The sequence below is a fragment of the Rhea americana genome, unplaced genomic scaffold (assembly GCF_003343005.1).
Source record: "Rhea americana isolate MKP2758 unplaced genomic scaffold, rheAme1 scaffold_8, whole genome shotgun sequence".
Lineage (NCBI taxonomy): Eukaryota > Metazoa > Chordata > Aves > Rheiformes > Rheidae > Rhea > Rhea americana.
The window spans coordinates 5,936,007-5,958,663 of NW_028186978.1; the positions used below are offsets into that span (position 1 = coordinate 5,936,007).

General features: G+C 35.2%; 1 protein-coding gene across 3 annotated transcripts in view; it reads left to right on the forward strand.

Annotated features, from left to right (window-relative positions):
- The window catches only part of RFC1 (replication factor C subunit 1), a 40,948-nt gene that overhangs the window by 275 nt on the left and 18,016 nt on the right, over positions 1-22,657 (forward strand). The window contains exons 2-4 of one of the 3 annotated variants that reach the window (XM_085322773.1): positions 5,789-5,917; positions 7,661-7,736; positions 9,703-9,822. In XM_085322773.1, coding sequence (XP_085178899.1) covers positions 5,789-5,917; positions 7,661-7,736; positions 9,703-9,822 — 325 coding nt within the window. The remainder of the gene's footprint in view (positions 1-5,788; positions 5,918-7,660; positions 7,737-9,702; positions 9,823-22,657) is intronic. The other 2 variants (XM_085322774.1, XM_085322775.1) reach the window with 2 other exon arrangements.

Here is a 22,657-nt window from a genome sequence, read left to right on the forward strand (position 1 = left end):
GGCCGGGCCCGCCCGCGCCCGCCCGCGCTGCCGCCGAGCGGCGGGGGCCTGCCGCGGGTGGGGGCGGTTGGGCCGCCGCTCCCTTCCCCGCCTTCGGGCCGCGGGCTCCTGTGCAGGGAAGCAGCTTCCCGGGGGTGCTTGCACAGTCCGGTTACCCGAGAGGGAAGCGGCTGTGACCCTCTCCAGCCCCCATCCACCTCCGAAGCGGTAGTGAAACCAGGCGCAGAGGGCGAGGTTGTCCGAGGTGGGGTGGCCCCTCTTGCCGAGCTCCGGTGGGCAGTCGGACACGTTAGCCTCTCCTGTCTGAACGCAGGCTACGTTTGTGTCTGCCTTTATTTCCGTAAGGGTGTACACGAGGGCACTCCTGCTTCACAAATCGCAGTGTGCAATGTTTGTAGAAAGCCTATCGGAGTCAGAAAAAGAGAACTTAGGCTGTAAGTGGATACGATTATAAGTAATGGAGGTGGCATCTGTGTGCAGATGTGTTACTGGTTTAACTAAAAATGCTGTTCTATGTCAGATCGTTTAACTCTAATTTTGAACTCTATTTACCTAGAATTTGACCATGTGTGTCTCTTACACTTGACACTCAGCAATGATGGGCAATACCACTGAGTCTTTCACAAACTGATACAAAGAGATCTGCCGGCACTACGGATGCTGATACCATTAAACCATGATATTCTGATATTCCGTTTGGGGGAGCTGATCACTTAGAGCTACACAGAGGAACAGGAGTTTTTCTGGCTCTCTGTACCCTGGCCTTGCCTCTTTAGAAAACATTACATGGGAAGATTTACTTCCTGCTTTCTCACCTTCCTGGGATATAAGCTGTCTTTCTCCATGTCATCCCCTTCTGAAACACATCTCACAAAGTTTGGCACTTTTCTAGAAAGGAGGAAGGCAGCCATCATTTGGGGGTGGGGAAGGAGGCAGGAAGGATGAGTTTTCTCAGTCCATTCCTTTTCCAGTGCCGAAGAGGCTGTGCAACCGTTGTTGCTGCAGTTGTGGAGGGGGGTGCAAAAGGTAGTGATAGTAACTTGTACCCTGCTCTTTGCTGTGCAATGACAACACAAGCATACTGGCATTTAATATTATGCAGTTGAAACAGACATTTTTCATGTAGCACCAAATACAAGCAGATGCCATCTGCTTGATTCTGCAGAATCTTCTCAGTTCTGCTAAACTGATTTGTGTTAGAAAGTATTTACTTTTATCCAGATCAGCTCCCTGATGCAGTTACCATACAAACAGCTATACTCCTAGAACTGAATGACTAATAGTAGGGGCTACTTGAGCTGCCTCTGTTGCTGAGAGAAACATTCATATGGCCATAACTGTAATAGCACTTGGTATATACTTAGAACTGTGATATTGTTCTAAAATATACTGTGTAGTACCTATTCCTCGTTTACCACTATTAGTAAGCTTTAAATTAGTATAGGTATCCATGCACGTAGTACTGGTTTAATTGAGGTGATATTTTAAATTTAATTTCAGTTAGTGCAATTTTTGTGGACATACCAGATGTCAAGGCTGGTGTGTGCACAAAACTTGCACTGAAACAGACAGACCTGTAATTGGCACAGATGGTTTTTTTGGTGGAAAGCTTGTATGGATACACATCAGAGTACCTAAAGTAACTTTTTATTGCAGTCATTGAGCTAGGTTGATGAAATATGATTTTCTGCCTCACAGTATAGTTTTGAGATGCAAACTTAGTTGTAACAATGTTGTTCTGGAAAATACTCTGCTTTAAGTGATCCCAGTCTTTTAATAAGACAGCATTTATTGTGGCTAACAGTGCAGTGTTGCATGTACAGTGTACAGTCTCACAGAGTGGAGATTATTCCATCGTCTAAGTGTTGGAATAGCTTTGTGCTGAACTTTTGTCTGCTCTGTGGTCTTTGGTTTAGGGTGCTTTTAAATTATGACAGAAAATCAATTTGGAGTGTTTATGAGAGCAGTGTTGCAAGGACAGGTTTGAATTTTCTAACCTGAGTATTATCTAAAGTCTTAAAAGCAATCTTGATAAACTCTTGAGTAACTAGTCTTTGCACTAACAAATTGGTTTAAATTTCAATTAGCCTTATTTCTCCATAGTAAAACTGACAGAAATCTTTCAAGAGAAAACTTGCAACCTGACATGATTAATTTCTATTGTCTTCTACTTTTGCATAAGACTGAAGATTTGAAACGATGGTGAAAACTGGCAAGAACCAGACCACTTAGCCGTTAGTGAGGTTATACAGTTTTACTAAGATAGCTCAGCAGGAAGCCGTGCACCTGAGTACAGCATTTTAGGCTGACCGGTGCTATGCACCAGCTACCCTCCAATTGTGGGGAGATCGATCATAAACACTGGGCCTTGTCTTGGACCTTGGTTAGATCTCCACGAAATGTAGTGGTCCAGATGTGGATCAGAAGCCTTGGTTTAAAAGATGCCTTTAAACCTGTTATGCCCAGTCAGTAATTTTTTCATGTTTATTTTCAGATCTGTACTGGTAAAAAAAACAGAGTAAGAGTATCCTCGCCCCCCCCCCCCCAGTTTAGGTAGAACTGTTTGAAGTTGTGTTTTACATTGGTGCTGCTGAAGCATCCATGGGGAGCTGCACTAATACAGCTCTGCCTCTTTAATTTCACTCTTCTAGGCAAGTAGATCACCTGGGACAACTGTACTGGTGAATATATCCCCAGGATACACAAGGCTGATGAGTCTTGTGTTTTTTGGGGATACATCCCAAGGGGAACTTGTCAGTCACATTGGTATAAGCCTTCTCTCCGTTGAGTGCATACAGATAAAAATGAAACATACACAGTTTCTTTCCACAGGTAGTTGTGTGATGAATTAATTATTTATCTGATATCTCTTAAAAAATAGCACAAAAAACCCTGACTCTTACGCATCTCTGATAAAAGTTTCCCAGAAAGGTAACTCTATTATTACGACATATTTTTCTGCCAAACGATTTGAGTTCACTGTCTGTTTTAGTCCAGTGGTGTCTAACAAGGTTATCTTTTCTTCAAAAGAGTAGGATGGCCAAAGAAGATTGGAGGATATATAATGGTGACGATTGATGAAGATTGTACATAGTTGTCAAATTTCCTTTATGCTTAGGGCTGTGTAGTTTAGTCACTGGGAAGTAGATTGTCGCTATGAGAAATTAAAATTTACTACCCAAATACAAACCTCTAGTCGAAAAACTCTAAGTGACTTGTGTGCTGTTATATTTACACTATTTTCTAAAAAAATTCTTAACACAAATATGTAGCAATAAAAAAGGGGGAAAAAAGCAACCATTTCTTGAGGATTGAAGTGCAACTTTCAGCAAAAGAATAGAATGTACTGTGTTAACATATGGAGGTGATTTTAGAATGTGTAGCTGTATCACCACAGTATTTTTGAGGAAAAAATTGTATTTTTGTGGGTGGCACTTTCTTAACAGATCGGTAGAAGATGCTGCTTTGAGTTAAACAGAAAAAAATCATCACAATAATTATTTATTCTCATTTGACCAGTTAATTTAATGACTTCCTACCTGCATTATCAAAGAAACTAGCAGTTAACTGTCATTTCATCAGTTTATTTTAGATGTTTAAACTGATTTGGGTGAAAAAGAGTAGAAAAGAGAATAGCTTGTTAAGGTGACCATAATCAGGTAAGATTTTTTTTTAGCCTGAAATGACAATTTACTTCCTATTTATAGCACATCAAATGTACAAGGGATGTGGTATTCATTTTGTGGATTACTGTTGTTTGTAAAGAGCTAACATGATATCTCATGAGAACTGATGAACCAAAAAATTACATGTTGTATTCTGGGCCTTATCAGTTCAAGGACCTTGATTAAAATAGTGGAGGAAGTTGGGGCACACAGGTTGATTTTATTATAATATTATTATATAAAATGATTTTTATTTTTTAAGTCCTCATTTCATAAGCAGGATATAATGAAGTATTTCCTTATATCAGTCTATAAAAAATAACATTATTTGGTGTTTTTTTAGAGCAGCTCAGTTATTGTGGTATATGTTCACTAGTCAGTCATTTCTAGTTAAAATACTTGAACAAATATAGAGTTGTTATTAATTTAAAATTAATTATTCCCAAAATATTTTAAACTTGAAAGTAACATTTATGACTATAAAAATAAAAATAAAGCTTCATTCTAAAGTCAGTTTATTTTGCAGTGTTGCAGTATTTATATAATGTTACTATGTGAAAGATCTAATGAGAATTTTAATCAGTTTTGTCTGTTGCCTATGTAAATGAAAAACTCAAGTCAGTAACAAGGCCGGAGTGATCTAATGCTTGAATCTACTTCAGGATTTTTTAAATAGGTGCTTTTGCCAAACAGCTTAGGTACAGATATCTGCAGTTGAAATTTCTGAGCTCACACAGTACTGCATTCATATTGTAGGAGTACATGTAAAATAGCTGAGTGCTGAAAATTTATGCCTTTAAGGCATAAGTAGATATAAGTATATAAAGTCTCATTGGGGAAGAGGGTTTTTCAGTCTACCCGTACCTGTTTGCAGAGTCAGTTTAACAGGAAACACTTCTGATTCTAGAAAATTGTTTTAAGCTTAATACCGTAAATAAATTACAAGTATCCCATATTTTGTGAATGCTTACAAATAACGTCTTCTATTGGTTTTAGACGTATAGGGCTCCGATAACCCGAACAATTGGAGAACTGGTAAGAGAAAAGGAGCCTGAAATACTTTTCACTGATCACATATTTTTATAGAGCCTATAAACAACAGTATTTTCTTAAAAATGGTAATTTCACCTGTGGTTCCCTATAATGATCAAAAACTAACCAGCTGAACTCTGTGATGAGGAATGGAACACCTATCAGCTGAGCAGAAGACACACTGCTCAGCTTAAGCCACTCCCTTTATCTGCTATATATTTAGGCCAGCTTGGTACCTTCTTTCTTTAAAAATGGCTGCTAACCCTCGAGGTAGTGATAGGAAACAGGTACAGATTTTTCTCAAACTGTTTTTTAATAAAACTGATTTTTTTAAATAGAGGTTGGATATGCATTGTTGTGTCAAAAAAATGCCCCCTTTTACTGAAGCTTCAGATGTTAGTTTTTACATATATAGGAAGCTTTTTCTTCTGCTTTTTCTTCTTTCTTTTCATAAGGTAATGAAATAAAGTTATAAAACAGACCTTCTGTGGTTCTCTGTGTTAGGTTCTTAATGCAACTTTTTTCTTTGCTTAAGTTTTAATCTATTTCTTACTGGCTATTTCATAGTGAGATGATGTTTGCTGTCCTAAGTTTGTAGGAAGGTAGAGGATGCTGTGTGTCCTATTGCTTGACTGCTTTCTAGCTCTTCTTAGTGCTTATTTATTTTTTCACATTGAGCACTACTTTGTCATTTTAATTGTAAAAGTATTTTGGGCTGGGTTTGTGGAAGAAAAGGATTCTAACTATAGATCTGTTTTTAAATAGCTCTATTTCATTGTTGATGGAAGTTTGTTTTGAAGTGTGTATTGGTAAAGATGTCTGACTAAGGCGAAAAATAAATTCTTTAATGACTCAAAGATGAGAGAAAGGTTGCACAGTGTCTTGTACTGACCCCCTACATTTAACCAGCTGGTCTTTGTTCTCCAACCTGTAACCAGATTGTCCGGATCATGAAATACTGCATCAGAAGAGTTACTGAGGAAGTAAATTGCTGTGTGAAATGTAATGCTGCTCTGCAGTGTGAAGCTTCTAAGAATGATGTATAATGGAAAAAACAAACAAACAAAGCCCTCTATTTTCCTGTTTAATAGGATATCCGGAAATTCTTTGGGGTTGTACCTCCTGGAAAGAGGCAAGAAAGTGAAACTCTGAAAAAGAATGAAAAAATAAAAAATGGGGAAGGTTCCTCGAATGGGAAGAAAAGGGGGAAGGAGGCTAAGGTTAGTTTTTTGTTTCATTTTTTCTTATTTGTAAAGTGATTGGTTACTCTGATGTGTGACTGTACATGCGGCTTTTTTTAAGTCTTAGTTCTTTCTATATAGTCAAGAAACTGAATAGATACCAGTTTTCTTTTTAAGATATAGGAGGAAATAACTGCTTAATATTAACTTCTAGCAGCAAAACTTTGTAGGTGATGAAGAAAGTTACTAGTTTTTGAAACATTTGGGTTGTATGGCAAAGGAAGGCTAGGTGAAAGTTAAGTGGTCAAGTGCTAATGTAGAATGAATCTGATACATTTGAGGTTAATCTAGCTTTGCTTATATTTGTTTTTTTATTTAAAAAAAGGGGTGCTTCTGCGTTGTTAATGTATGCATATAAAAAAAATGGCATCTTTGGTGAGGTAAACTAGTATGATACAGGAGCCCTCTGAGCTTTTTTACCTCATAGTTTTTAAACATCTGTAAGGGAAACATTAACATTGTCTTTCTTAGAGAGGTCAGGTATATCAAACTTACTGCAGGGACTAAAATCTATAAAGTGATATGTCAAAATTAGATTCTGGTTTCCTTAAACTTTTCATGTTAATCATTTGAACTGATTTGAAACACAAAGGTGTAGCTGAAGAGGAGTTTCTAATCAGTTAAAGGTTGGAAAGATTTGTAATGGGATTGCAATGTTTAATGGGAGAGGTTACAGTCAAGAAGCAAGATATTATTGAAAAAAACCCAGTTATATGAGGTTTGTAATTTGTCTGTCACGATGTAAAAATAACCATTCAGTAGAACTAAAGAATAGTAAACTTAAATCTAGAAAGAACACTATTTTCTGTGCCTTGTTATTTTTTTTACTCTGAGTTCCCCCAGTTATATCATGGATTTAAAAAGTGTCAGATTAGGACTGGTTGTTGCATTTCAGATTAGAATTGTATTATTAAAAAATTTATCTAGAATTATAATTTAAAAGTCTTTTTAGCCATGCATGATTAAAAAAAAAAAAAAAAAAAAAAAAAAAAAAAAAACAAAAAAACCATACAGACAAACCCTTCCACAGTCAACAGTCAGATAGTCCAGGAAGCTTCCTACCTGTGCAGTTTCTGTTTTTTCTAGATGTCTAAAACTTAATGATTTTTAAAAACTTTCACGCTACCTAATACTAGCTGCTGTGAGATGAAACATATCCTTTAACTGTGACCATTAGTACAATCTGTTTTGACAGTTGTACTGATTAGTGAGAGGAGGAATGGCAAACAACAGCACACTTGAAATAAATCTAACTTCAACTGCTGTATGCGTTTTTCTTGCAATCAGCTATTACTCTAAAGTTATGTATGGCGGGTACAGCTAAGCCTTATCTGGAATGGAACCACAGGTGTACTAGCTCAATTGCTTGCAAATAGTGTATTGGCCTGTACCACTGCTATTCTTGTTGGGACCATGCCATTTCTTCTTTAGATTGGAATTTTGAAGTGCTTGAAGGTCTGTTTGGTTACTTCAATTGGCATTAAAAATTGAGTATCATCATGTACTGTTTATTTGAAGCATACTTAGCTTTGCTGCTATGATTTCTTCCTTGTTTTCTTCCTCACCTGTGGTGAGTTAACCAAAAAGTTGTTCTTAAGCGTAATTTGGGGAAATAAACTATTTCTGTTAGAAATTGTTTGAAACTCATACATTTGAGTGTGTAGCTGAGTAAAATCTGGAAGAACCTGTTTATTGGTTGAACTAATGGAATGTTACTATTAGGTGAAGAATTCACCCAGTGAAGATGATTCCAAACGAAAGCCAACAAACAAGAAAAAAAGAATAATCTATGATTCAGGTAATGAATCCTGCTTCGTATCTTCTGCATAAAATTTAAGGTTGTTTAGCTAATTGCTGCACCTGAAAGCTGTGCTTTGTGTCTGTTCTTTTTGTAAACACAATTCTCTAAAAACCAAAAATCTTCTTACATGCAGCTGAACTAATGGAGAGGGATATCTTTGTGTGCACTATTCATGGAGATTTTTATTAGTTCACAGTAATTATCGTTATTGCTGGATATCTAATAATATTTGATAAAGTGCAACATGTGCCATAAATATAGTGTGAAATATCTATTAATAGAACCTCTTTCTCCCTCCATTCTCTCCCTCTTTTTAGTTGGTTAATTTGATAAAAATTCTAGATTTTTTTTTTCTTTTTTCAAGCCTGTAAAGAAATTGGGCATTCTAGGTTTCTCATCTTATTAGAGATAAATAACGTTCTACATTGCTACAGGAGTCTGGTTATATACTATAATTTCACATTTATTCAGTGCATATACATGAAATAGCAATTTTTATAGAATGATTTGTGTTTCCATGCTTATCTTTCTGTTTTGAAGCACTAGCTTCAAAACAAGTTCAACTTGTATTCCTGATGTTCTTGAATGTTTTAAATTCATGATGTTGAATATACAGATTATCACTTGCAGTATTGCTTGTCCCAATCAAAATATATTCTTTGAAATATAATAATACACCTCTTTTCTAGCACTCGTATCTTCAAAACCTTGCCTCTCAAGTTTGTTTAATTTAAAAGCTTGGAATTCCTAGTTTGATTTTTCTCAGTTGTTTTGTTTAATCTCTGATTGGGTTCTGAATCTTGCAGAGCTGTCATGAAACCTCAGAAAAGATTGCAGGAATTCCTGCATTTCTTCACCCTTGCCAAATTATTGATCCCTACTTTAGCTCAAGTTTTTAGCTACTAGGCAATTGATTCCCTTGTAAAAGGAAAGCAATGAGACAAACATCTGTCCCAATGATGTCAGTGTACATAAGAAAGTGTGTTCAGAAATTTAGCAAAAACTGTCATATAAACATTTCCTGCTTAACTGCAGAGAATATTTCTGCAATAAGGTTCAGAGTATAAAAGTAACATATAATTCAGCTGTTACCTTTGGAGGTATTTGTATACCTTCAATTAGCACTGCCAGTGTCTGCAGCATTAGCTCATCCTAGCCCATTAGGAGAGGGAAAGAGAAATATTGCTTTTAATTTTTTAAGATGGAAAAGCTTCTCAGGGACTGAAATACATGAGCATGTTGGTATGAACTTGTAGCCATCAGGGAATTTTTCTTTGTTGTTTTAACAAACAACAAAAAAATTGGATACATGAGGACATACCACAGAAAAAAGGCTCTGAAGAGTGGCCACGTGTTAACACATACTGGTTCTGTCAACTTCTTCAGTTTCTGTCCTGTTTATTTGTTTAGATATTGGTATGTGTAATCTTCAGTGCTGTAGTTTTGTTTTCTTGGTAAGCTCTGGGATACAGAGAATGGTAATGAGAATGGTAGTCTATCAGTGTCCCCTTTGGGGGGTGAGGGGGAAGAGTACAATGTCAGTGGTGTGTTTTAGCCTGTTAATAGCTTTTGGATCAGTGTATTGACCAGCATAATACAATGCTGTGTAATCATGAAAGTTAAGCCCAACGAATGCATGTTAAAATTTGTTGCTGCTTTGTAACTCTGTGATAGCTGCAGTCATAGTTTCAGAAAGGTTGCTAAGCAGATGGACAGTATTGCTTGTTATTGAAACAAAAATAAAAGGCATAAATGATGCCTAAGCTATTAGCTGATGGGGGGAAAAAGATTAAGCTATACTCTGACCTTCTGTATTTTATATATATATATATATATATATAAAATATATATTCTCAGTCAATTGAATGTATTTAACACATGTTAACTGATGTTATTTGATCTATTACTTAAAGTCTCTGTGTATGTGGAGGAAATCTCTATTTATGCTGTGGTCAAAATACAGATTCAGAAGAGGAGGTGCAGTCAGTGAAAAAATCCAAGAAGCCATCTGAGAAAAAAGCAGCTACTTCAAAACTTGGTAAAGTTCTAAAGCAGGATCCTGTTGTTTATGTTTCAGAGACAGGTAATGGAAGAAATGCATCATTGTGTGTTTAGCTATAATGAGATAGATAATGTTAGAGATGGGATGGATGGTTTAACTGTTGTACTCTTAAATATAAGATCCAATGTTAAGGAAGGAAAATTATGTGCTCCTTAAACCAAACAAAAGCACATCAGAGGTTTAGCCTCCAGTGGCTTAGGTTGGTTTAATTGTCCGTATAATTTCATGAACTACCAATTTCCTGCTTAAAAGTATTTCAAAGGTTTAGTGAGGGGAGTTGAGTAAAGGATTTTAATATGCTTAAGCTGCTCCCTTGCACTTCTGAAACAAATTTTGATTATGATAAAACAATTCATGTGTTTCAATTTGTAATGTTTATTTTCATGGTTGTTGCTTCTTATTACTGCTTTCAGCGTTGCTTTATGTGATGTCTGTGAGCTTTGTCCTTAGAGACAAGAATCTTATTTGACTATAAACTTAGAGAGGAGACATTTATCTGTTATAAATCTGCTGTTACGGAAATCTCATCCTGCAGAATTCTCATTAAGCATGTTTCTTTCCCAGCTCCCAAACAAAACAAAGTGATACTTTTTTTTCCCCGGTGTTATTACGTCTATCATGAAGCTGTTTTGTTTATGATTATTTATTTCATATTTGAGATGCAGTGGAAAAAGTGTTGGTGGCATTAGCTACTATTAGTTGACAGGTGAGCATAAGCTTGTGTAGACTTGTATCTTTATATCACATATTTATGACAAGCACCGTTAGAGATACGCTACCAACATAGGGGGAAAATAGATTTTTGTGAATTCTGTAAAATGCATCTATGGAAGAAAACAGAGCTTCTAGTATTTAACTTAATACTTCAGTACTAGTTGAAGATGGACTTGTGTGTATATATAGTATTTTTTTGGCATTTGAAAGCACTTGGCTGTGTGTGTGTGTTTCTTTGGGGGGAATGTGAAATGTATATGAGTATGCTTGCAGCTTCAGGTTATGCTTTTGATAGTTAAAATGGAATAGGAAGGCAATCAATAAGAAGTCTGTTAGTGGCATGTATTCTTTGCTTTTACTTACATGAAGAATATATGAGAATTCATGTACTAAAATTCATCTTACTGTCAGAATCCTAATCCTGGTTTACTGAACAGCATGGATTGGAAGCATCTTAAAAGTTTGAATCAATTTACTCAATGTATTAGAAACTCTTGTGCGTTGTTGTTGAATGATTCACTCTTTCAATGCTGATAGATATCCAACTTAAACTACTTGTGTTGTTAGGGTTTCTCCCCCCCCCCCCCCAGATTTGCTTTTAAAACATAAATATCTCTTTCTGCATTGATCTATTGTAATTTCACTGTCTTGTTGTAATGAAGAAACTCAGGTGTTTTGACAGCAAGCAATGGTCACTATACTTTGATCACCTACGGCATAATCTGTAGAATTTCCTCAAAGTGGCAACAGAGGTGATTCTGTTTTCATCCCAGAGGCACATTCCATATTGTTTGTCATGTATCTCTGCCTGTGTTCTATTGCTTGGACTTGAAGTGAGAGAGATTTGTGCTTTTGACAATTGCTGCCCTGGTTAAATAGGCTTACTACATCCAGTTTAGCTAAGGTTTTAACTATGGGATCTTATATGCTTGTCTCCTAAATTAGAGTTCTTTCATAGTAGAAGCACTTCCCTTATACAAATTTCTGGAAATGGCGATCAAGTTAATGCAAATACTGACTTGAATCCAAATCTTCTTGGGTAAAATGTATCATATGACTGTTACAATTCCAGTAGTTCTTCTGAGATTCATCTTTGAGTTTTAGGTTTGCATTTTGAAAGAGCAGACAGATGCTATGCCTGGGTGTAGTATTTGAGGCTTTTGTAAGATCATTACTGAACATATAGATAGTATTGCCTCCTCAGTTTTACCCTGTATTTTTCATACAAAAAAGGATTGTTTGCTGCTGTATCCCATTAGAAACATGATTCATCTGACTGTTCTCTTCACTCTCTTCCTGGTTCTTTTCAGAATCAGTTTTTCTAATATGGGTTGTGTACATCCTGTTCCAGATATTTGACCTGGCTTTAGCTCTACCAAGTCACATATTCAAATGAGCCCAGTTTACCAAACTATCACGAACGCGTTATTTGTTTGTCCTTATCTTTTGCTCAATTTTTGTTCCTTTTGACAGTTTTACCAGCCACTGTTTTCCTCTCTAATCAATTATAAAGGGTGTTTAATAGCATTGACCCCAGAATAGATAAATGATCAGATTCTTGGGTAATAAATAGAACACTTTTAGGCTTATTATGCGACTGAAGGTGATGTAATCAAGCTCTTCTGCATATGACAGCATGGGAGCACTGGTCAAGGTTATTAGTGAAATCCCTGAAAACCATAGCTCAAAGTTACTGTTATCTAAAGAGTCTTAGGTACACACACAAGTTGACTTACACTGTGTGACTAGAACAATGTCCTTATAACCTTGAGAGTTTACACTTTAATTTCATTTGTATTTAATCTGCGCATAAATTGTTTCTTCAGCATAATAGAGCTGGAGTTTTTGGCCAAGTGGGTATATATTTACTGATACAGCTACTGAGATATATACACATATATATGTATAAATATTTACACACACACACACACAATTCTAAATAAATTTGTAGGTGTTTGTCCTTTACTTGTTTTTAATATTACACAGTTGAAAGCTTAAATCAAGAATAGTCCTGTTGGACTTGTTCCATACTCAGAACTTCGATACTCAGAACTTCATTCACAGAGGCTTTGTCTGCAGCAATGTTTTTGAAACGGCCTTTTGGCATTTCTTTGGCCTCTACCTATTTCTGAATCTTTTTTGAGACTTTCTCCCCTGTGTTGCTTGAAGTTTTCCATCTGCTCCTCTGTATAACTTTTGCTTTTAATACAATTTTCTGAAAAATGATGTAGGAATTATCTTTTTAGTTTTTGTAAGCATGGATTTATGAGAATATTGTCTTAGTTTCTGTTTCTTTTTAGCTTACGAAGTTTAGAAGAAAAGTTCTTTGTGGTTCTGTAAGAAATACTTCACTATTGACGAAAGGAATTTAACTTGAATACATGTTTAGTTTCCTAAACAAAAGTAAATTGTAATTATTCTAGCAAGTAACGGGGGAGAGAGAGTCTCCTTTTATGCCTGCCCCCTACTCCCCCCAAGTTCTATTTCTAAACATGTGATACCACAGTCTAGTGGATTGGGAAAAATTCCAGTGTTTGTTGTACTTGTTAAAATACCACTTTGTTTGACTGTTTAATGAAGTATGGAACCTTGAGCTTTGTTTGCAGAAGATGACCTGCTATTATGATGCATTGAACCTCAGCTGGTTTCATCACAGCTGGTTAGTTTGGTAGGAGCGGTGGCTTTTAGCAAACACCTAGTCTCACAGAAATCGTATAGTGCTAATTATGCATATGTAGCAATTGTCTTTAAGGTTTGAAAATGGCAAAATATAACTATAAAAAAAAACCCTTGTTTTTGTGGCAGGCTAAATAACTTATAGAGCTAGGAAAACTGTGTAGGGTTGCAGGTTATTAGGAAACTGATTTTTTGAGAGCTTAAAAGACAGGACAAGAAGAGAATAGCTGTGAATGTACTTGCTAAATATAGAGCACATGTTACTTAAAAATAAAAGCGCCAAAATCAAAATGCTGGTTGGAATGAGCAGTGTCTTGGACGGTGAAACATTTTATGGGTAAATATAAACTTGCTCTTATTTTCTGAACAATACTAGTATTGTGGCACCTTCCACTAGGATGCACATTTGTGGGAAATGGATGAATGTGGTAAATAGCTCTTAATGTAGCATAATGTAGCAACTTTCCTCTAGAGTTTTATTATTATTATTTGAAAAGCTAGTTGAGAATATGCAGGTCAAGGGAATTAGAGTAAATATTCACTTGAGGAAGGGGAGCAGAGGTTCTGGCACAGAAACCCTATGAAGAAGCAGGAGCCAGTGTCACAGAGGACAGTGTGAAAGGCATTTAGAAGCAAACCCCACTGAAATTAAATTTGGAACAGATGTCTACATGCTGTCTGTACTGGTGATTCTTGTTCTTTTCTCTGCAGAATCTAAGATGATAGCAGTATCAGGAAATAAATGTGGTAACTTCGAATAAAAAAAATGAACACGATTTATTTATCGAAAACCGGAAGGATTTACTTCAGACAGTTTTTTCTTGTCAGCCTGTATTTCAAAGTGGCAAGACATAAAATAAGATCCTAGATTAATATTGTTACAGAGATTAAATAGGTAAATGCTGTTGAATCTAAGAGTTTTTAATAACTGGCACCATGTTATTGCACTTATTTTTATAAGAAACCACTGTTAAGTTATGATGTATTTTAACATAGTCATTTTTATTATTTTTTGGTGTAGTTTTTAAATATATAGTTCTAGCCAGGCAGATAGCTAGCTTCAGTATTGTGATATTCATTTGATGCGTTTAGATTACAAAATGCTTGTTTTTATTTTAAGGAACTTTTAAAAAAAAGTATTTAAAAAAATAACTTTCATACATGTTTCATACAATTTATTTCTTTTTTAAGAGACGGTTTTTTTTGTAAATTTTTTTTTGTTTTTCTTGCTTTATTTTTTTGAAAGCTATTGATTTTTTTTTTAATTAATTTTTTTTAAAGCCAATCCTATTCTTACATTCTTTTAGAAAAGGAGGCTGGAACACAAAAGATATGTTGAAGCCTAAAACTGTTGAACAGTTACATGCACAGCAGAGCACAATGTCAGTGATCTTGTCTACTACCTTGTTGGTAGTACAGAGAGGTGGAAACTGAGATCTCAAAAAGAGTGTGTCCAGAGTAGGACTATGGAAATCATGGTATAGGGAAAAACATTTTTTTGGCCGTTTAATATCTATTTTCCTTTTCACCCCCCAAGTATAACCAGTGGTTTGCAGCACAGACTGAAGTATTTTCACAGTCCACTGGGTTTGTGAGCCTAGTTGATGCTTAGGTAGATGGGTGTGGGTATTTTATAACTAAAACTTAAGAGTTTTTTTTTAAAAAAAATAAAAATAAAAAAGTTTTGGTCCTGTAAATGCAAACAGATCTTAGTTTTCTCCTATGCTGTGTAGTCCACATTGAACAACATGCTTTTTACTTAGCACCTGAAACAATATAGTTAGTATTTAGTTATTAGTATTTGAAGTAAAATTTTGTAAAATCACTGACACTTGCGGGTTTTTGTGTTTACCAGGTCAGTGTGCCATTTGATGAGGGGGGATGGGGGAAGAAAGCAACGCGTTTTTCTTTATTCTATCACTAATTCACATTCAGCTGTGGTAGACCTTAACTTACCTACAAGTAACTTTTTTTCCTCTCCTACTTATAACAGTTGCAGTACAGAGTTTGCATTATTATGTGGTCTATCCATAATGTTATAACTTGAATTGTAATTTTTAAAATAGAAATTCAAGATGTAGGAGAGTGCAGGCTTCTTCCATGTTTTCAATCATTTGTGTAAAATGTGTGTTTTTTTTAAGAGGGGTATAGTAAATTTTTGAAGGTAACTATTTAAAATGCTTTTAGAAGATAAAAATGAGCATGTTAAGATTTCTTCTAGTTCACGCTTTTTTTTGTTTACTGTAGAGCCTTTCCCTTTATTTTTCCCAATACTTGCACAAATTTGACCTTTGCTCATAAATACCATAAACTTGATTTAACCATTCAGTATACTTCATTTGAATTATAAAATTGATGAGATTGCTAGCAAAAACTTTCCACTATGAACTTCTCTGCAACTGTAATTCTTAACTCGGCAGGGTGGGAGGTGAAACGTAGCACTTGCTGAAAATACTCTATTCTTTGAATATTTGATATTTTTTGTTTTCTTTTTTAGCTCTTTTGTAGTGCGCACATATTTATTCTTCCTTTTGCAGTGATGATTTTATTACTGTGCTGAATGCTAGTAAAACTTCCTGGAATTATTCTCTTGGGCATTAAAGTTTCCTTTTTTAATTCCTCACCTCTCCCCCCTTCAGTATAGAAAGCTATTCTTAAGGTGTTTTGTTTAAAAACAGGCCAAAGGAAGCAGAATCAATTTAGAATTTTTAGTAACTTTTAGAATGAACCTACAGTTTTATACTTGACTAAGTCCCATCAGCTTGGAGCTAAACCTATGTTCTGCATGAAAACAGTACAGAAAACTGTGCCAAGGAAAATGGCATTTACTTATTTATCATGATTTCAATTACAGAGCCTTTAGAAAAAAATCCATCCACTTCTTAAGACTTAGTTTTTGCTAAAACACCGTGCAGCTTGGAAACTTAGCACAGAAAAAAAAACATTACCAGATTTTTTCAGCTTTAAACTCCTATCAAATTGTGGTATCACATGCAGTGTGTGGGTGTTCTGTTTTTTTATTTTTAATAAAAAATTATTTAAGTGTTGGCTTTTTTGAAGACACTTTCTAGAGAACCTTATTTTGCATTTAACCACTAATATTACAGTGCAGTTTGCTTGTATTTAAAAAAAATTTAGTATAGAAAAAAATTCTGATTATTTGTTGAGTTAAAAGCTTCATTTAAAAAAAAAAACTCCATTAAAAAAAGAACAAATATATGACACTATCACTGCATGCCTTGGTTGCTTGTTTAGTAAGTCTAAGTGCAATCATTTAGAGGTCTGTTTATTTAACAGATTAAATGCTGTAACTTAGATCTAACTGAATGCATCATTAACTAATTATGTAAGGTGTTTGTTTACTTTTAGGGAGCAAAATAAAACATCTGCTGCTCCCTCCCCTTCCTGAAAAACCTCAAACCAAACGAAAATGGAACTATTGTATGTTTATTTATATTCTCTGCTAAAGCTGGTATCGGAATGTGTGAGCTGTCCTGTTTTGTTTATCATTCATAATTTCCCTGAATTTTTTTTCTCATAGTTAGTACTGATTATCCTATTTTAAATAAGTTGACTTCAATGTGAATGCAATGTTGTGTTGTCAGTTGACTTGGCAAGTTGATGCTTTACTTCAGAACAGAAGTGTGGTTTATCAAGCTGTAGTTATTAGCTCAAGATGTTACTGCTTTCCTTTGCCCCATTCCTTTCTACTTGCTGGAGGTTGCCTTTCTCTTTCCTCCTTTCAGTTCTCCTTACTGAGCTGCTTGAATAATTAGTCTATTTAATTCAGTTAATCTGCTGGGTTAGCTTAAAAAGTAAAGGAGGATTTTCTGTTAGGCTTGTTTGTTTTGATGGAAATGGGGCACTGTGACCTAAGCGGCTCAGTAAGCTGAGCTACCAACTCTGCTGCTAGAAAAAACTCACCAAAAAAATGGATTTTCTTCAAGTTAATTCTTCCCATTTCTTAAGTATTGATCTGTCATTACTGATTATTCCTGTCTTGCAGATAACTTTAGGCAACAAAACCAGAACATGATGTTTCGTAGCATAGTGAGGATTCAGATCTAATTTGTGAAATAATAAAGCTATTGTCATGCTAAAACTATAACATCAGGTCAAATGAAGAAAATTAAAACTCTTTGTAATCACCTGGAAAAGGTAATGAATTGATGACTTCTCATTGCTTGCCAAGGTAACACTGGTTTCTATGCCTTCTAAGTATGAAGATTTAATTTGAAAAGAATTGCTAGAACTGATGTTTTTGCAGATCAAAATTGGTTATTTCAGTTTTAATATGTTGAGCTTTCTGATATATTTGGCTATAAGAATTCAATATATAGTGGGCAAAGGGTATTGAAGGCTATGCGCTGAAGTGTATAATTGCCATTAGACATGCAGTTTGTTTCGGTAAGGTTTTCAGATCGTGTCTGAATACTCAAGCAAGCAGCTCTGACGTTATCTAGGTACATGCATATGTGTGAGAGCATCAGGACTGAACCTTTTCTGGTAAAGTGAAAAATATGACAGAACTTTTTGAAGTTATTTTTTATTATTGGAAGAGTAGAATAGATGTAAATTGGTGTCAGAGGAGCAAAGCTAGAATGGTTTTGGTAAGTTTTATATTTTTATTACATCATAGAATCTTGACACTTCAATATAGGCAGAATACTAACGATTGTGGTTTAAAGTGCATGTTTGTAGTACATCTAAAATCAATTAATGTGTTGAGAAATGACGTGGAAAATCTAAATGACTGTAAAGACCAGTTTTTGAAACTTAGTTTACAACTATTGTGTTTTTTTAAATGAGGAGGATGAGTGGAAAAGCCTCATTCTATGGTCACACCTAGGATCTGAATAATTCCTCTCTTCGCAGAGTTAAAGTTGGTGAATTTGAATAGGCTTTCTGGCTTTTTTGAAGAATGTTGGTTCTCTTACGGTTCTTTTTAAAAATTTACTGTAAGCGTAAAGGGAATACAAAATTTATAGTCCTGGCAGTGTTTTCAGGACTGTATTAAGTCCTGACCAATGCATGCTAAAAATAATCATAGCCTGATATAATGACTCCTCTTCATACAAACACCACTTTCTCACCTTGAACTTCAATTTGGACAGTAATGCCCATTACCTTAGATGGCAAGCTCTTTGGGATAGGAATTGTCTTAAATACTTGTACAGCTGTGGGGCCATTAAAACTGAAGACTATCCAGAGTATGTTAATTTTATGCAGGTAATGTAGGTTTAATGAATAGTCTTCTAGCTCCATTTAGAAGTCCTTGTGTAGTAGTCTGCAAACATTTAGTAATTTAGCGTACTTCTACCGTGATAAATTTGTAACCTGTAGGTGTCCTGCTTATATTTGGAGTCAAATAGTTTTAAAACATAGTAAGAGATTTTTCTCTACGTTAAGATATTTTGCATTCTAAACAGAAGAGGAACTTAGGGAATTGCATGTTACACTGATGAGGAATTTGACAGTACAGCAAAATTAAATGAAGTTGAATAAAATATGTTGTCCTAAAGGCCATTTAATATAGTGTCGTGTGTTCTTTGTCACCATTTCCCCTCCCTGCAATAGGCTGCTGCCTTATTAGATTTGGTGAAGTCACTCCTGCATGCGAGCCTTTAAAATGTTTGAATTTAAGCAAGTGCTTAAAATAACTCAGAAAATTTAAATTGGACAGTGTTAGGGAACAACCACACATGTTCTGCAATCAGCAGGTGAAAACCTGTTGAGGAAAACATGGGGATAGGAAGGAGGAAGAGCAGTAACTAACAGTTACAGGTGGGCTGCAGGCATTTGTTAACCTCATTGTGCTGCTGCCAGAACAGCACATAGAAGCACATCTGATTTTCGTTTTATGTCATAAAATAGTTCTTCAGAAGAACCAGGACTTAGCAGTTGCTGTTTGTTGCTAGGGAAATCTGTGCTTTTACATTGCCTGGTGTACTGGGGCCCTGCTTCATGTTTAGTTTTGCAATTAAAAGCGATCTTGTGGCTGTCATGCTCGTCTGCTGTATTAATCTCATGATTCTCTCTTCTTGTTGTTTCATTTCCAGAGAACTAGACTGTAATACGTGGTCTTGAAATGTGACTTAGTCTTTGTAAGTCTTAACAGGCCGAATTCTGAGAAATTCATGTGTTCTGGGTGTGTGTTCATTACATAGTACACAAAATACATGATTGTAGATGGAGAACAGTGTTCTCAGAATGGTATTCTGCTATATAGACCTTTTCTCAGAGTAAAAGTCATCTAATTAAGAACTAGGAATCAGTTTTATTGTTACCTTTTTGAAATCTATATTCTTGTCCCCTCTGTAATCTTATCTCAATTGTTCACCTAGCAATTGCTGTATAACAGGCTTTTAAAAACTGCAGAATTAATCTGCAATTTTTTTGATATGCCGGATTTTTTTTTTGCTTTTGTTTTCCCACAATTAGTTGGCTTGCTTGTATGAGTGTGAACTCTCTGTCCTTGTTTCACAAGCCGAAGGTGATCTGCAGATCATATGCTGAGAAACATCCATCAGCAGTAGCAGACATCATAACTTTGAAGATATTAAGAGTTCTAATCATCTTCATTCTTATAAAGAAATGGAAAGTGTACAACTGATGGATCACCTTGGCTCACTGGTTCACTTTTTTTGAAACAGGCAAGCTCAAGCAGTTCTGTTTTGAGGAAGAAATACTAACCTTTTACTCTATTCTAAAAAAGAAAGTTATTTGCTTAATCTACCTTAAGTAAAAGGAGAGCTTGGCGATCAGGAGAATTGCTGATGGGTTTGTGAATTTCATGAACTTGGGATGAAACTGTCCTGAGCATTTGTCAGCTAAAGCATCTTTTGAAAATTTTGAAATCATTTACTTAATAAAATCAGCTTCTTGTTTCTGGATGACCAGTTTCATGTTCTCATCCTGTCTTTTCATTACCTATTTATGTGTATAGATGACTGTTCATCAGTGCTGGAAGTCTCTTTTTCCACAAGCCACAGCTTGTGTTCAGTAACTGTTTCTAATTCTGCTGTTTCTAGGAAAGACATGATTAAAGCAAAGCTCTAATTATCAGTAATACTTAATACTTGCATCATAACTGACTCAAATCCACATAATTTTTAATTAAAAATCTAATTAGATTTACATCTCTATTCAGGAGAAAACAATATCCTGGTGGTAGTGGTGGTTGTTGCTTATGAGTAAGTGAGGAAGCAATCAATATTGTGTGCAGATTATCTGATGATAACAGCGAAGAGTAATGATTTTTTTCAACATGATAGCAGCCTTAGATTAAAGGGGAGAGCAGCTTCTGTGTCTTTTCAAGACAAATTAATGTAATTACATCTGCATTAATTGCTGATTTTTAGTAATAGGTACATTTTACTCTGACAAATGCATTTTCTTGTTAAACTGAAAAACTACAAGAAGCAGTAATATTTTTGAAACAAAGTTTGTAGATGAGTAGTCTTCTATTAAGACCTATTGTAAATTGGGAACCTAAAGCATCTAGTATCCAAATCTCACTGGTATGTAATAGTTGCACTGAGCTAAATGGCAGTAAGAGATTTACTGCTGCCTAAGGAAAATATCTGATTGTGTTGAGAATAATAAAGCTTTTATCTTCTTGGCAAGACTCTCTGCTGTCAGGTGAGGGGACCCGGACTTGAATTTTTTTTTTCTTTTCTTTTCTTTCTTTTTTTTTTTTTTTTTTTTTTTTTTTTTTTTTTGCCAACTGATTTGGCTAAAATGCTGTTTTCTGCTAAATAAATCTCTATCTTTAGGCATTCTTGAGTTAACTGCTAAACTAATTTCTTCCCTTACAGATATATGTGGTTTAACTTTTCCTCTGAACCTTCTTACACAGGAATAGTCAGGATTCTTCTATGTTATATGCTACTTCAATAGCAGAACCTTCCAGCTGATGCCTTAAAACACTGTTGCTACTACCATCCATTGAGGAAAAGATGAAATAAAAAAAATGTTTCTCTCTGTCCAGTGTAGATCAAAAACTACAGATCTAACTGACACCTAAGATGATCTAAGCTTAAGGAAGTGAATAAGAATGTAGAAATTTTTGTATGAACAAAAACATAGGAGCTTAAATTCCAGATACAAACAAATGGTCATTTTCAAACTAATAGTACTGTGGATTTCTTTTTGGTTATAAAATAGATGTTTAGAAAATTCTCTGTTTGTGATACGTTGAGGGGAGTGGTTGAAACCTCTGTTTTTTGAGAAGTAAAACCAGACTTCAGTTAGAAGCATGCAAATGAGACCAAGTTTCTGTCAGTTTAGTTCCTATCAAGTCTGTTCTTTTTGTATCTTTAGTTCATTTTGGGGCTCTTCTTGCTGATTTCTTTGTAGACCTATCATGCTTTGTGAAATCTTTTAAGAATGCAAAGAAAGTGCTTTTATCATTAGTGAAAAGTTTGTCCTATAATAGTTTGTCTTCTGGACTCTCACATCAATCTAATCAGTTGGCTATGATATCTGTAGCTTTTTGTGTGAAGTTTTACTGAGAGTTATAGAGATGAAACCGCACAACTGGAAGACAACCTGGCACAATTTGGTGAAGTCCCTGGTAATCGTTTTGTTGATTGAGTGAGTGAAAAGCTTGGGTTCAGAAGGAACAAATGGCTATCAAACCCTTTTCCTCTGTTTTATTGCCTGGAAGACAGTGTCCTGACTGCTATGGAAGAGGAAGGATTGACCTTTTTCGATTGACTTGTGTTCATTGATTGATTTATGGGCTAATTCTTACTGATGCTATGTATACCACATCTTTTTCTTTTTCTTTCTTTTTTTTTTTATGTGTGTGTGTGGGATCTATTTTGTATGCCGAGCTCTTGTCTTTGGTATCTGTGTTCTGTCAAATGGTTACATTTCTTTGTTGGAGATAGTTCTGACTACTGGAAGGAGAGTGTGTAAATGTAGAGGCTGTAGAATGGCTTATAGAATTTAAAGGGACAAAGTAAAAATGGAGGTAAACTATTCATTCATAATGTATGAGCACTACTCTCCAAATAACTAGCTGTTCCTGTCCTGTAATCTTACTCAGGAAGCTACCGTGTGGGTTTTTGGTAAATACAAACTTCGAACCTTTTTCACTGATTAATATTGCAATATTGAGAGACTTTTAGCATATATAACTCTAGGAAGCATATATTAGCTGCTCAATTAATGAATGCTAGAAAGTAATAAAATGTAGCTTTGTGTTTCACTGTGCTGTATTTCTTCAGCATGAAGCGAAGAGTTGTGCTATTCAACTTGATGTTGCATTAGTTAAGGAAAGGATTCAAGTTTCAGTGACCTAGATTTTCTGTTCATCTACTTTTATGTAAAAGTTTCCTATAAATGAAAGGTATGGATGAGTAGAAGTAACTGAAATTCTTGTCTCTTGTTTTATTTCGGCATTCAATTTAGTCAGACTTGAGCTTTGTTATTAAAGATGTTAAATAATGTATCACGTGAG